The 14,861-nt window shown below is 39.7% G+C and overlaps 1 protein-coding gene across 2 annotated transcripts in view; it reads right to left on the reverse strand.

The window, feature by feature from the left end:
• Positions 1–14,861, reverse strand: part of LOC136840604 (leukotriene A-4 hydrolase) — a 168,366-nt gene that overhangs the window by 24,771 nt on the left and 128,734 nt on the right. For both annotated transcript variants that reach the window (XM_067107288.1, XM_067107289.1), the window contains exon 11: positions 8,525–8,642. In XM_067107288.1, the coding sequence (XP_066963389.1) occupies positions 8,525–8,642 (118 nt within the window). The remainder of the gene's footprint in view (positions 1–8,524; positions 8,643–14,861) is intronic.

Consider the following 14,861-nt stretch of genomic DNA (forward strand, 5'->3'; position numbering starts at 1 on the left):
AAAGCACTTACAGTAGACTCTGAATGGAATTTACCATAAATTAATACAATCCTGAACGCATTAACAATGTTTATGTAATTACAGTAGTACCGCGATTACGCCACCAGGACGGGCGCTCTGGTTTGTTTACATTCGCGCTTGCCACAAGATTGCCGATGCCGACGTAACTTAAGACGTTTTTCTTAATTTTTATAACAGACTACAGTACATTCGGCTTATTTTTAATATTGTTTTATTAATTTAATGTAATGACCAGGCTTGTTTTTCATTGTATTTATCATTAACAACAGTTTTTGTGCGTACCCGTTACAGTACATTCTGGAGTGCATATGGGCTGCCTAGCCTAGCCTGCAGCTCGGTCTACCACTGGTAGGCCAATTTTTTTGATACAGTATGCATTTAAAACTGTAAGAAGACTTCTAATAAGGTAAGTTATTTAACTCTGAACTTATTTAATTGTAATGTGTGTAGTGTTTTGTATAAAAAGACAAGGTTGGAGTAGTGACTGGTGGTCAGAACGGATTAATCCATTTTTATTTATTTCTTATGGTCGAAATTGATTCGAATTCGACAAAATCGAATCTCGACATTCCTTCTAGAAAGGATTAGCGTCGAAACCGAGGTACCACTGTATATATATATATATATATATATATATATATATATATATATATATTTCAGAAAATATGGCTGCTACAAGTTTTAAAGGACACATATATGCATTTCATAGCTTCAATGCTTTAAGATGTGATGAAAGAATTTATGGAGTCAGATGGAAGTAGGTCGAGAGACTCGAGGTAAAACCTTTGTGTTCAACAAATAGTTTGATTCCTCAGCAATATTGCGGTCAGGTGATCTCTGAAGTGTTATGTATATTCGTGGAGTACGTGCGTTAATTTGATCTAGATTACGCCAAAATCTGCCCTAAAAGTGAGTTTGATCGTTCATTAACGTGATAGAACTGCAGTTGTCTAGACGTAGCTTTGGAGAGGATCCAGGCTTTGAATCAGCAGATAAGGTAGACTTTGAAATCTCTGTTTTTATGGGAGAAAATTGAACTTGTGATTTTTACCATGATTTTCTAATCATTATGAACTTTTGAACTGGTGTGCTGGAGATTTAATATGAATATTCATACCTCTTTTATATTATTGTTTTGTCATGTTACGTTTGCCATATCTTGGCTATGCATTTTACACTTTCCATTATTGTGTTTTGCATTTCATGTATTTTTGGGAGTTTTCTATCATGTTTGATTCTTCCGACAGATGTCTGTGGACAGATGTCGGTGGACAGTGTGGACTGTTTTGAATAACACGTGGTAGACTGTTTTTGACAGGACTAATTATTGATTTGGGGAGTATGTGTGAGTTTGGATATTTTCAGGCTATTAGCCATAGTGAGACTTCTTTAATCAGAAGTGTTTTACAGTTCAGAGTTTAGTTATCTAACTCGATATTTCATTTATTATGCATTTTAATCTTTGCTTTGTTTTATTCATTTCTTGTTGGGTTATTTGAATAATAAACCTATTTTTGTAGAAACTATTGCGTTTCTTTAAATGGTCCATTTAATTGATTTGGTGAGAATGAGTGAGATTCGGGTGGGTGAACTTCGGAAAACGATGAGAGAGAGAGAGAGAGGCGATACACAGAGAGAGAGAGAGAGAGGTGATACACGGTGAGAGAGAGAGAGAGAGAGAGAAAGAGGAGAAAAATAGATGTAAGTGTTGCCGTGAGCGAACGTTCATACGCCTCCGTTTCATGAATAAAGATCGTTGGAGCACAAAACATTACACTTTCAAAAAGGTGTTAATTCTGTCCCGTTACATATATATATATATATATATATATATATATATATATATATATATTGTTAAGTAGGAAACCACTTCTGAAAGCAAACCCAAACCTCCAAACTGTTTTTCACCCCAAAATAAAGTAATTTCGCACTGATACCTAACTGAGGAGGGCATGAGAAACTCAGCCCCTAAGTAAATTTCTCTCCATGCTCCCCTTTTGGTACATCTGTTTATCTTTTCTAAAGACCTCATGACTGCCTGAATTACCTCTTTTCAGATAAAAGGCAAATGGAGACAAAGCCTGCCGAAAATCTGACAGAAAGGTTGAGTTCCCCATAAAAACTGGCAAACATGGGTTGCCAGAAGTCACCAGGTTTTGAGAAAGATCCTAACATAGAAAACAAGGGCACGACCACCATTCTTGCGAGAAAATAAGCCCCTGAGGTCATATAAGGTGAGGAACAGCGGCTGTCTCAGAACACCCCGCCAGCAGATCGACACACTACCCCCTTGCATGGTCCCTTTATTGAGCTGATCTCTCCATGTGGTCACCTTTCGACCACCCAGTTGCATTACCTGTGCATTTTCCCATTAAACTCATCCCTCCAGAACTGGAGAACTTCAACGAGGCCCCTCCATTGCTCCGTTATAAGGTAACGTCCTGACTAGAAGTTTTTTTCAACAGTCATGTATCTTTAATCTCCAACTGCACTCTCATTTTCTTTTCTGAAGTACGAGTTATCACAAAGACCTGACTCACTTAGCTCAGTGTGAATTTTAATACAAGTATATCGTACCAGAATTGAGTTATCTTGGTACACTCTGTGCAACCCTCAGTTCGCCCGAGATCGTTATAATAATTATCCATGTGTAACAATTGGCATTATCAAATTGCAGACGGTACATAGACTGTGGAAACATCAACTTGTCTTGTGCTTCTTGCAGTGAAAAGGCCACTGCGATCAACTCTTCAGTATCCCTTTCAAGAGGATCAATCATAGACTATTTAATTTTTAAACAGTGATAGCATAACTAACCACGTGGCAGCCCTTGTTGGATCTGCCTATTTTTCCCCAGTCTTCTGACTGATGTGTTTAATTGTAAATATATCTCATTTAAAGTAACCTAAGTGTTTATCTACAAGCCCCTTGTTGAAGCACAGCCCTCACCCCAACTGTTTTTTTTTTTTTTACGTTTCCTGCCTGACCTAGCAATTGCAGTCAGATTTCTTCAAGCCCACCTGTTCAAGAGCTAGACCCAGATTGGACCCCTGAACAAGGAAAACCGTAAATAGTGGTGACCCCTTGCCGAGTATGCAACTGTTTTACAATTATCAGCGGAATAGCAACGCTAGCTGGTTTGCATAATTAGACGACCCTGATATCATACCCCCTCCACTTTAAGCACAAGCAAACAAGTTCCCACAGCGTAAGTACAATGTTATTATTTTTAGCTTATCAAAGGTGCGACTAAAACCGTGACTGTACATTGTTAGGAAACAATAGGCCCTGTGCATGCTAACAAGATTTTACCTAGCGAAGAGAGAGCGTATCTTCCAAAAAACACAAGAATTGTGACTAATGCATGGTAGTTTGCATGTCTTAATCGCTATGATTTGCTAAGCAGTGAAATATGAATATAACTGATAAAGAAAGGAAATAGTGTGCTTATTTCCTCCATGTGCCATGTACCCTAGACAATTTGTTGTCCAAAAAATTAGCTAGGTACACCGTAAAATTCGGGCCGCGAATTATAGCCCAACCAGAAATTTTTCACTTCGCTGAAGTATATCTCTCTCTCTCTCGCTTGTCATAGCAAAAGAGCTAGGTTTTCATAAAAATCCTGGTTAAAATCTTAAATAATTATTTTGTTGCGTCCAAGAAAAAAATCATTTCATTTGCTAACACGTGATCCACTGTAAACCCCGAACCCATTGCCTTTGAAAGCCATTTTAACTATAAGTAATCAAGCGAATTTCTACACATTCATAAATCCCGTTTCAATACCGTTCGTCTTTTTCATAACTTTTTGCGCAAGATTTCGCTCACAATGAACAGCATGTGTTTCACCCAGCTGCCCTCCCCCCCTTGTCAAATACCACGCGAGCGCGAACATTGTGTTAATAACCATACCCAACCCCCTCGTCGAATACCACACAAGTGCGACCACTGTGTCAATAACCATACTATTCAGGCACGGGCCAGTCAGGCAACTTTCATATTTAAATAGAGTAAATACATTGTGGACTTGACCATAAGAAAAATATTCAACCCATGCATGGTAGTTATAAGCATTTTGTACTTGTCTTATCAGGGAGGATTTATTTACTTCGCCTCAGCATTGAAATTTATAACTAGCATCATATTCTTTGCATCTGGTTACCTTCGTACTGCACTCAGCTCAGTTCTTTTGCCAAGTAAGGATGTGTGTCACCAAAATTTGTTTCACAGCATACACTCATCTGCTTCAACCATAGGTGTTTCTCAGCATAATAAATCAGTTCAATTACGAACCTTTACCAATTAAGTAATCATCTTACTTTACTTTTTAATCATTAAAATGCTGTTTAATGTCACTTTCTTAGAAAACAAAATTGTTACTGGTGTGCACAGCATATTAAATTTGCAAAGTAGAGTAAAAGTCATAAGTGATGTCTTTTGTTTCTAACTGATGTTGATCTTCCGCAGAGATATTACATTTTGAGTTCTGAGAACCCCTTCAATTCATTCAATTAAGAACCTTAAGTTCAAGAACCCATTACGCTCTTCAAGCTAATAGTTAACTTCATTTAAGAGCACGTTCTTCAAACTATTTATTAATTACGTTCAACTAAGAACTCATTAAGCTCTTCATGCTACTAGCTACTTTAATTTAAGAGCACGTTCTTCAAACTGTTTATTAATTACATTCATTTAAGAGCTCATTAAGCTCTTCAAGCTATTACTACTTCATTTAAGAGCACGTTCTCCAACCAACTTACATAAGGAATTGTCCATCGAACCTGCGAATTACACTTAGTAGGGATAATATAGCCTGCTCCCTGTAAAAAGAAAACTTCCCTTGTCGCCTCAGGCAATATGGCTTCTTATTCCGACGAAATGCCGGGAAAACCATGGGGCTTAAGGGCCAAGAACTGCTAGATTGGGTCGATAAAAAGGAGAAGAAAGAGAAGCCAAGGAAGTGCAAGAGAGGAAAGAAAGAGAAGCCAAGGAAGTGCAAGAAAGGAAAGAAAGAGAAGCCAAGGAAGAGAGGGAGAGGCAAGAGAGAGAAGCCAAGGGAGAAAGGGGGAGGCAAGAAACAGAAGCCAAGGAAGAAAGGGAGAAGCAAGAAAGAGAAGCCAAGGAAGAAAGGAAGAGGCAAGAAAGAGAAGCCAAGGAAGAAAGGGAGAGGAAAGAAAGAGAGTAAGCCAGGTTATACAGGTTAGAGCAGGAAGAGAGAGGCAAGACAGGTTAGCTAAGGAAGACCGGAATCGAGCCCACGAACTTGCCATGGCCGCCCAAGGGGTCCGTAGCCCTGCAACCACACCTTCACTGTCCTCTGTCACTCCCTCCAGCCCCATGATGCCCAAATGGAATGACCCGGAGCCTGAGGCCTGGCATGACCAAGTGGAAGAGGTCCTCAGGAATTTCACGCTCCAGCCCACAGAAATCTCTATGCTGCTGTCAAAACGTCTGGAGAGAAAGATCCAAACCGTGTTCCGCTCCATCCCATTAGCAGACCGTGGAAATCTTGCAGAGGTCCGGAAGGCCATAATTAAAGCATACGAGCTCATCCCCGAAAGATGGAGACAACGTTGGAGAGGACCCCCAAAAGAGGCAGGTCAAACATGGGCTGACTGGGCATGCCATAAGTCCCGAGCGCTCAAGTGGTGGCTAGAATCCTGCAATGCTACCTCTGTGGAGTAGATAATAGAAACCTTTCAGCTTGAGGACTTCCTACACTATGCCCCTCCGGCCCTCGCTACCCACCTCTGTGATAAGAACCCTCCAATGCTAGATGAGTACTGCCATTTGGCAGATCACTGGGACACACACCATCCTACAGCCAGTTCCTGGGGCCATAATATTTGGCCCTCTTCCCCTACCTCTGGTCAGCCTCTGCCCAAGAATGGGCACCCTCACAAGAAGCCTGTGTATGGCCATTGTAAAAAACCTGGGCACTCCACAGAACAGTGCCACTCAAAGGCCGAGAATCAGCCAGAAAGCAGTGAGACAGAGAGTGAAAGAAGCATGGCAAAAATGGAGGGAAGTGCCTGGAGTTGTTTTAGATAAGAAAATGCCATTAAGGCTCAAAATGAAAATTTATGTGACAGTTATCAGGCCCGTACTATTATATGAGGCAGAAACTTGGGCACTTAAGAGGAAAGAGGAGGGACTGTTGGAAAGAACCAAGATGATGATGGTGAGATGGACTGCTGGAATATCACTACTGTACTGAAAAGGAGGGAGAGTCAAGATATGCGATGAATGTGAGGTATATGTAATATAAAGGAGAAGGCTCAGGGAAGCTCGTCTGAGATACTTTGGCTATGTACAGTAATAAGAAGAGAGGAGGTGGAACCAATCAAGAGAGCTAAGAACATGCCAGTGATGGGGAGGACGAGTATGGGGCGTCAACAGATCAGAGAGATGGGTGTGGTGAGGAGGGATATGGGTGAGGTGGGACTGGGGGAAGAAGATGCAAGGAATAGCAGTAGATAGATAAAGTTGACTTGTGTGGCCGACCCTGCTATACAGTTGGATAATAAGGCTGAAAAAGAAGAAGAAGATTCAAATGCATATAATATATTGCCTGTATTATAATAAGACTAAAATACAAAACCATAATGTGTCACTGTAATACAACATAAGTCGACCCCAGGTATTCGCGGCGGATGTGTACCACTAACCCCCACGAATAGCTAAAATCCACGAATACTTAAAACCCCTCTAAAAATGCTTATAACTGCCTATTTTGATAGCTCAAAACACCATAAAACCCTCTAAATATGCTTATACCTGAATATTTTAATAGTTTTATTACAAAAAGTGCATTTAGTCACAAAAATGATATGAAAATACAGTAATTTGTGAATATTTCTCTATGAAAAATACCAGGAAGAGGTGAATTTTCCACGAATAATGTGTATATATGTTCCACAGAGAAATCTGCGAATAGGTGAAGCCGCAAATCCGGAACTGCAAATAGGCGGGGGACCACTGTATATGATGATAACAACACTATGCCAAAACAAAGAACTAGCTTTAGCTAATACACACACCTGAAGCTTCACTTAGCAACACAAATAAAAGTGAGAGTACAAACAAAAGCATTAACTAAATTAACAAGCAGGCAAACCTGAAGTGCATTACAAAAGCACATGGGAAAAAAGGGAGTTGATGGATGGCAGGTCTTCACAGGAGTTGAGCACTATGTTACCTTTGAAACACAATGAATGGTGAAGAAGTTGAGAGAGCTGAAGAAAAAATAGAGTGTAGCTGCAGCATGGGTGACAGAGGGCTAGAGGACTGGTAAATAAAAATGCTCCATCAGTAGAGAGACCAAAGACTTGATGTGTACATAAAACTTGTATTTCTGTACCAGAGACATGGACACTAACAAGAAAAATGTGGATTCTGAAAATGTTTGACCAGAGAATGTTGAGATTCATGTCCAGAGTATGGTGAGAAGACTGTATCATGAAAAAAGGAATTGGGAGAGATATGGTATCAAGAGGCTGGATAAAAGACTGAAATCTCGAAGACTGAGATGGTTTGGACGTGATGAGAAGGGTCAGGGACACTTGGTTATAAAAGCAATATACAAGGTGGTAACAGGAATAAGACCTGTATAAAGGCTCATGAAATTATGGACATTCAGGCAGAAAGAGCATAGGACACAGATGAGTGGAGAGAACTCATTTCACATTTAACCCCATTATGAAAAATGAAAAACTGAAGTAAAACCTTTATGAAGATGATGATTATGCCTGTTATTAAAAACCTGGGGAAAACTATCGGAAATTATGATTTCCTATTAAGAATTATGATTTATTATTTTTAACAAGCTTAATAATACAGTAATTCCCTTTGAATGGGCACTATTAGAGTTGGAGATGGAGTTACACCAAGCCCAAGCACACTCCAAATATCATTTGAATGCTACATGATGTCAAAATAACTTCCTTAGAATCTCAAAGAATGAAATTTGAATGACATCATTTGAAATCAATGGAATCTCAAGCGTTCACAAAAGTGCATCCAAACAAGAGAATCCAGGTGGCAAAGCACACTGCCAGCAAAACTCACAACTCTATTAGTTAAGTGCAATAAAACAGATACAAATATTCTATATGCATTAGTAATAAAATAATTTCAAGCATATGAATGGGTAAGGAGTTTTAAGAGATTTTCTAAAAGCAAGGCAAAACACACACAAGTGAGGGTGTTACCTAGCTGACTGAACACTTGAAGGTGTGCACCCATTACAAACCAGCTGGCAACAATGTTTTATAAATTGTCGCTTAAGAGTGGTGTCTAGGCTGAAGACCAACATGAGATAGGCAAATATATGAGTGAGGAGTTTGTGATGAAACAAATTCAGATGACAATTTGTTAGACAGTACAGAACATTAAGTCTGCACATGCTGTATAAACCATAAATAAAAAGGCTCGATTTTGATATATCAATATACTTTTAATACAAAATAACAAAAGCTAAACCTTAATGAATAAGCAAACTTACCTGGTTAGATGACATGTCATCTAAGTCGCTCTTGACAAAAGAACAACCTTTTGAAGGATCCCAACTAACCCATCTTTGGCGCAAGTCAGTACATGTGGCAGATAGTGTTTCATCAAACCTGAAAACATTATTCTTACATGACGTTCTGAATTCATAATATTAAAGATATCTACTTGACACTGGTCTTGATGTGATAGCAAACAAAAAGTAAAAATTTACTACACAGTTAGCTAAATATACTGGTAAGTTTAATTACTAAATACCATCATGTCATGTCTGGAGAGACAATAGATGTGTTGAAATATAATTTCAGGCAATAAAACTTCTCAAATGGAGCATGCTGACTGATACTGTAAAATCGTGGGTAGCTACCAATGCAATTAAAGCTCTGGTGACAATAATAGTCAACATATTTTTCTCCTAGACTCTTTCTCTGATAGGTTTCAAAATGAGTTACCATTTTCAAAGAACCAGTAATTATTTTGAGCAGTTTCTTTGATACAGAATTTCTCAATAGAACATTCCTATCAAAGAAACTAAATTTTTCTCCTACTGCCATAGACAATCCAGAGAGAGAGAGAGAGAGAGAGAGAGAGAGAGAGAGAGTCTCTTTCTCTCCCTTTCAACCCTAGGCCAAATCTAAAAATAGTATCTACTAATATGGGAAAATGAGAACACCTGGTGATAATATTAACCAGAAGATGGAATAAGTTTGGAATATTAACAAGAGTTCTGAAAAAGAAAGAGGTCAGGAATGAATGAAAGGAAAAAGATCAGAACTGATATGGCATTTGGGGAGATGTTCATACACTAACTACATAAAAGCCTAAAAATTATTTCAATCTCTCTCAAATCCTCTTTCAAAATTATTTTTAGTCCTCTTTCTATTGTCATTTGTAAACATTTTCTCTTAAGCTTATACCAAATGTTCTTTACCTTGAGGATTAAGGTGTGGCCACAGCTGACTTCTTCCGAAAGGCATTTGGATGCAAACTGACCTACACTGTGACCACAACAGCCATTATGAATTTGTTGTCAGCACTTATCTTCTAATTAGTAACATCATTTCATGACACCACACCAACAGCAGGCTTGCTCTGCTCCTAGGAGGTCTCACCCTTTCTCTCCATACCTATATCACTGCTTCACACCTTATAGTTCTCCACCATCTTATTGCACAAGAGGTGGTCAAAGAAATTGTCCTTTCATCCCCTCTGCCCTCTCTCTAGGTTGGGGGTTGTCTTCAAGAGACTTGGGTCCTCCTTTGATTACCTTTGACTCCTACCCTTCTAATCCTGTGATGAGAAAAGTCCTCAACAACAAAATGACTTCCACACTGCAAACGGACACCATTAAGATTTCATCTGGGTTGCTGGAGTTCATATGTTGGCTCTTACTTAATAAAAATTTTCAGGAGGATGGAGATAAGTAAGTGACCTCAAACAGCTAAACAAATTCTTTGTCTAACTCCTTTCCTATGAAGACAATGGAATCTGTATGAAGTTTATGTTCACCAATGGGACTTCTTTCTTCTATAGAAATGTACTACTACTTCCCCATTCACTTGCTTTCCAAGTCATTTTATTTCATTGGCAAGGCTGTGATCAAGTTTTGAGCCCTTTGCTTTGGTCTGTGTACTGTCCCTCAGGTCTCCACCATAATTTTTGCCCCAGTAGTCTTCTCAGTGTATCATCTATGGTTGTGTCTTTGCTGCTATATGGATGATTAAATGGGTCAGGCTCTTTCAAAGTTGTTTGAGTCACCTGCAGCTTCTTCTGGAATTGCGCTTGTCCTTGGGTCTGCAGGTCAACCTGGAGAAGTCAGATATGTCAACATCCATCGAAGTGGTTTGCATGGGAATGTTTCTAGACACAATAGTAGAGTTAGTATGTCCCTCACAGGAAAGTGTGCCACCTCCTCAAACCATCAATGAGCTACTTCTTCACCCTTGGCAGGTGTTGATCAGCCACCTGAAATCTCTGGAGAAATTTCCCCTCTATTTCTCCAGCTGGCTGCCTATTGGAGGGCAGCCATAGTGTGTCCAGCCGTCAGGATCCTGACCACACAGACTTCATCACAACCTCTGCTGGTGGAACAACTGCCAAAAGATGTTGAACGGAATTCTTCTGTTTCCTTAGGATCCAGATCTCCTCATGTCTTCAGATGCTTTGACCCTGGGATGAGAAGCTCACTTGTTAAGAGTCTCAGGCCCAAGAATTAGCAAATGTCTGGGTAAGTTGTTGTACAGAAGTTAACGCCTACAACACCAATGCCATGGCTTACCTGGTGATTTAGGGGGAACAAGGTCAGTCACTCTGTTTCCTACCTGTAGTTATACTTACTTGGAATGAGAAGCATGGCACCATCATCGCTTAGTTCATTTCAGGAATGGTCAATGTAGCGTCAGATGCACTTTGCAGGGCACATCAAGTTCTACTGTCAGAGTGGGCCCCTCACTTGGACATTTACAAGGCCCAGCGGCAAGTGGGGGATCTACCTTGTTGGATCTGTTTGCCATGTTGTTGATTGCCAGACTTCCTCTACATTGTTCTCCATATCTAAATCCTTTAAGTTGGGATATATCTAGCCATGGGACAGCCTGGGTGCATTTCCTCCATTTAATCTTCTGAGAAAGGTACTAAGCAAAGCTTTGAGCCTTGGGAAATCTTGAATAATGCTCACTTCTCCCTTTTGACCATGTTGTTGATCGCCACACTCCCTCTGCACCATTCTCCATATCTAGACCCATTAGCTTGGGACATATCCAGACATGAGACAGCCTAGATAATTTACTTATGCATTTCCTCCATTCAGTCTTCTGAGACATGTATCAGCAAAGTTTGGGCCTTGGAGAACTCAGGGATAATGCTCACTGCTCCCTTTTGGCATCAGCTGGAGTAGTTCCTGAACTTCCTGGAGCTCCAGCTTGGAAGTTTCTTCTAAAGCAACCTTATTTTAACAGATTTCAACCTCACTATTAGTCATCGCACCTTCAAGCACAACAATAACCAAGCACAGCCTCAGAGTTTTTTTTAAGGTTGCTGGGACCACCATTACCACTCATTGCATATCCTCTGCCAGAGCTCTTCTAGGCAATGGGCAAGAGTCATTGCTCGGTGTTACCAAAGAGGATCTCTTCCCTGAAAGCCAATAGTCCTGGTTCTTTCTATTGTATATTTAGGGTTATCACTCTGCCTTGTCTTCAGCATGGCCTCAGCTTAGGAAATGATAAGTATTTCTAATATTTTCTGCCACTTGAGTACACCTATCCCTTAGATTTCAGAGAACCCTGAAAGTTGGGACTTGACCTTGGTTCTTTGCAGCCTTGTTGGATCAGCTTACGAGCCTCTGTTGGATGAGTTTTTTAGATTTGGTCCTTCAACTGTGCTTTTGGTTTCCCTGGCTTTGTGTGTCCAATATTTTTCAGGTGAAGTTTCCTACTCCAGACACTGTTCCTCAGTTAGTCTCTTATTTGACCCAGAGTTCACAACCACAACTCAATCTTGTAGCTGGAATAGTGCTCTTTGCTATTCCTACTCTGCCTTCAAAGGCTCAAAAGGACAATCTCCTGTGTCCTGTCTGGGCTCTTTGATCCTATCTTTGGAATACAGAATCCATTAATAATTCCCTATCTCATCTATTTTTGCATGTCAGGATCAGCCTGTACCCAAAATTCTAAATTTTGCATTGGCTACAAAAAAGTAATTGATCAAGTTAACCCTGCAGCATCAAAGGAAAATCTTGCCTCACCCAGGATTAGGGTCAAAAAGTCCACACTCTTTCTTCCTCCCTGTCTTAAGTACAATTTGGTGCTCTCTACCTTCCTTAGTGCAGGCGCCTGGCAACGTCAAACAGCTTGCTAAGTTTTATTTACTTGATGTCAATCATAAGACCCTTGCTTTATATTTGCTGAGACCCATCACCATAGCTGGCCATATACCTCCAGTGAGAAGGGCTGAATCAGTCATCTTCCTCAACCTCATGATCCATCCATAAGCAGTTTGGCACAATGGAGGTGTGGATTTCCTAAAGTACCTAACTTTGCACCTCTTGTGTTTCATGAGATTCCTTCTTTCTTTGAGTTCTTCCAGTGTAGACTCATTACTTACGGAAGTGCCCGTCATCAGGAGAGTTTTCCTTTGCAAATTCAAACTGGACTTCTAGCAGCAGTTTTCCTTTCTTGGCCTCATCTGGTTTGTCCTTTCATCTAAATGGTGATTCAGGTTATGGTAAAATTACTTTAAACCATAATTGCATTCTGGAGTTGGAAATATGATTTTCCTGTTTTAATGTGTTGTGAATATTTCTGATGTTCACTGTGTTTGCAAATTAGTAGTTTTAGGGATACTAGAACCCCCTCATAAACTACGATTATAGGAAACCACACTGGGAGAGCATCAGAAATGTTAGAAACATAAAAAAAAAAAAAAAAATTAAATCACTGAAATAATCAAAGGAACACGAATTACATGTATGCACCCGACAAAATACGGCTGCAAACCAAAACCAGTTTTTTGTAAAATCCCACTTAACCACTGAAACCTAGAACAAAAGAACCAATCACGTTTCAGCAATGTTCACATACCTACATTTCCAGATCAAAATGACATAATACATTCCTAATCCACCAGCCTCCTTCCCCGCAATATATTGGGACAAACAAAATCCAACCAAGAGTCCTACTACAAGTGGGTAACAAAATTTGTTGGTATCTTGATAACAGTAAATTTATGATAGATTTCAGTATGATTATTTTATCAAGTATATTAAGGAGACTTAAGAATAAAGCATAAAAACTCCAATACTAAGGGTAGTATTATATCAGTAAGACAATGGGAGTTGGCTAATTTTCTTTGAGATATTCTGCTTGGGGCTCTTTTATGTTTAAAGGATGTGTATGAAACTAGTTTTATTGTGAAAACAGTTTTTGGGAGCAAAATAGTTGCTTTCTTGACAGAGACATGGAACCAATTAATTACTACAACTACTACTACTTCTATCATCACAGGTACTGCTCAGAGGGACACCTAGCCAAGAGAACATTCTTCTTAAGTGTGTCCAAGGAGCTGCTGATTGTAGAATGAGGCATACGTAAAATGATGGGCCAGGGTTAAAAGAGCTTGCATTATAAAATGAAAGTCAATTATGCAATTAAGAGATGTACAACTCTACGTAAAGAATATCAAAGCAGGATTTCTGACATTTAAAAACTGCAAGGGAAAAATTCATATATTAATGATCATTTCCACATATCAAAGCTTATCTATACTAAATTAAACACATAATAAGCTTCATGATTAAAATGATATTTTCATAATAAAATAAATTTTTGAACATACTTACCTGGTAGTTATATATATAGCTTAAGTCCCTGACGCGGCAGAATTTCAAAACTCGCGCAATCGCGATGGGTAGTCAGGTGTACCACTAGTGCGCCTCTACCCAGGTACCTTGAACCATTCCAACTGTTCCTCAGATCTTCCATGCCCCTAGTCTCTAGAGGGGAGGAGGGTGGGAATTTAATCATATATAACTACCAGGTAAGTATGTTCAAAAATTTATTTTATTATGAAAATATCATTTTTAAACATCTGACTTACCTGGTAGTTATATATATAGCTGATTGACACCTTTGGTGGAGGGTCAGAGACAGCCAACATCTTTGGAATTTTGCTTAGGGTTAATAAACCAACTTAAGGTTCTTACCTGGTTTAAGGAAGCTGACTTCAATGAACTCCCCCTCATTATGTCTGCTTTCCTTAAGAGGTCCAGCGATCCACTCAGGGGGCTGAAGACCTCTAGGAGCTGCCAACCGGTATACCAACCTCTATGTGACAGACAACCTATAATACCCTTGTTCCGGGTGCTGCCAAGGAACAAACTGATTACCTGACTAAAATCAATGATTGCGGAAGATTGAGTCCAATCTCCACAAACAACCATAAGATTACAACTATTCCAAGGCAAGAATCAAGGGCATCGAATTATGGGATTGCAGGGGTAGTCCCCTCTCCCACTACTGAGTTAGCTGCTATAAACGGTCCCAGTGTATAGCAGTCGTCATAAAGCGTTTGTACTTGCTTCAAGTAGTGTGAGGCAAACACTGACTTGCTTCTCCAGAAGGTAGAGTCCATGATACTTTGTAGGGACCTATTCTGTCTAAAGGCTACAGAGGTTGCAACCGCTCTGACCTCATGGGTTTTAACCTTTAGAAGCTTAAGGTCCGCTTCATTGCATTCTGAATGCGCTTCCCTTATCAACTGTCTAATGAAAAAGGATAACGCATTCTTTGACATTGGTAGAGAGGGCTTCTTAACTGAACACCAAAGCGCCTCTG

Source organism: Macrobrachium rosenbergii, chromosome 8, assembly GCF_040412425.1.
Source record: "Macrobrachium rosenbergii isolate ZJJX-2024 chromosome 8, ASM4041242v1, whole genome shotgun sequence".
In the NCBI taxonomy this organism is placed as follows: domain Eukaryota; kingdom Metazoa; phylum Arthropoda; class Malacostraca; order Decapoda; family Palaemonidae; genus Macrobrachium; species Macrobrachium rosenbergii.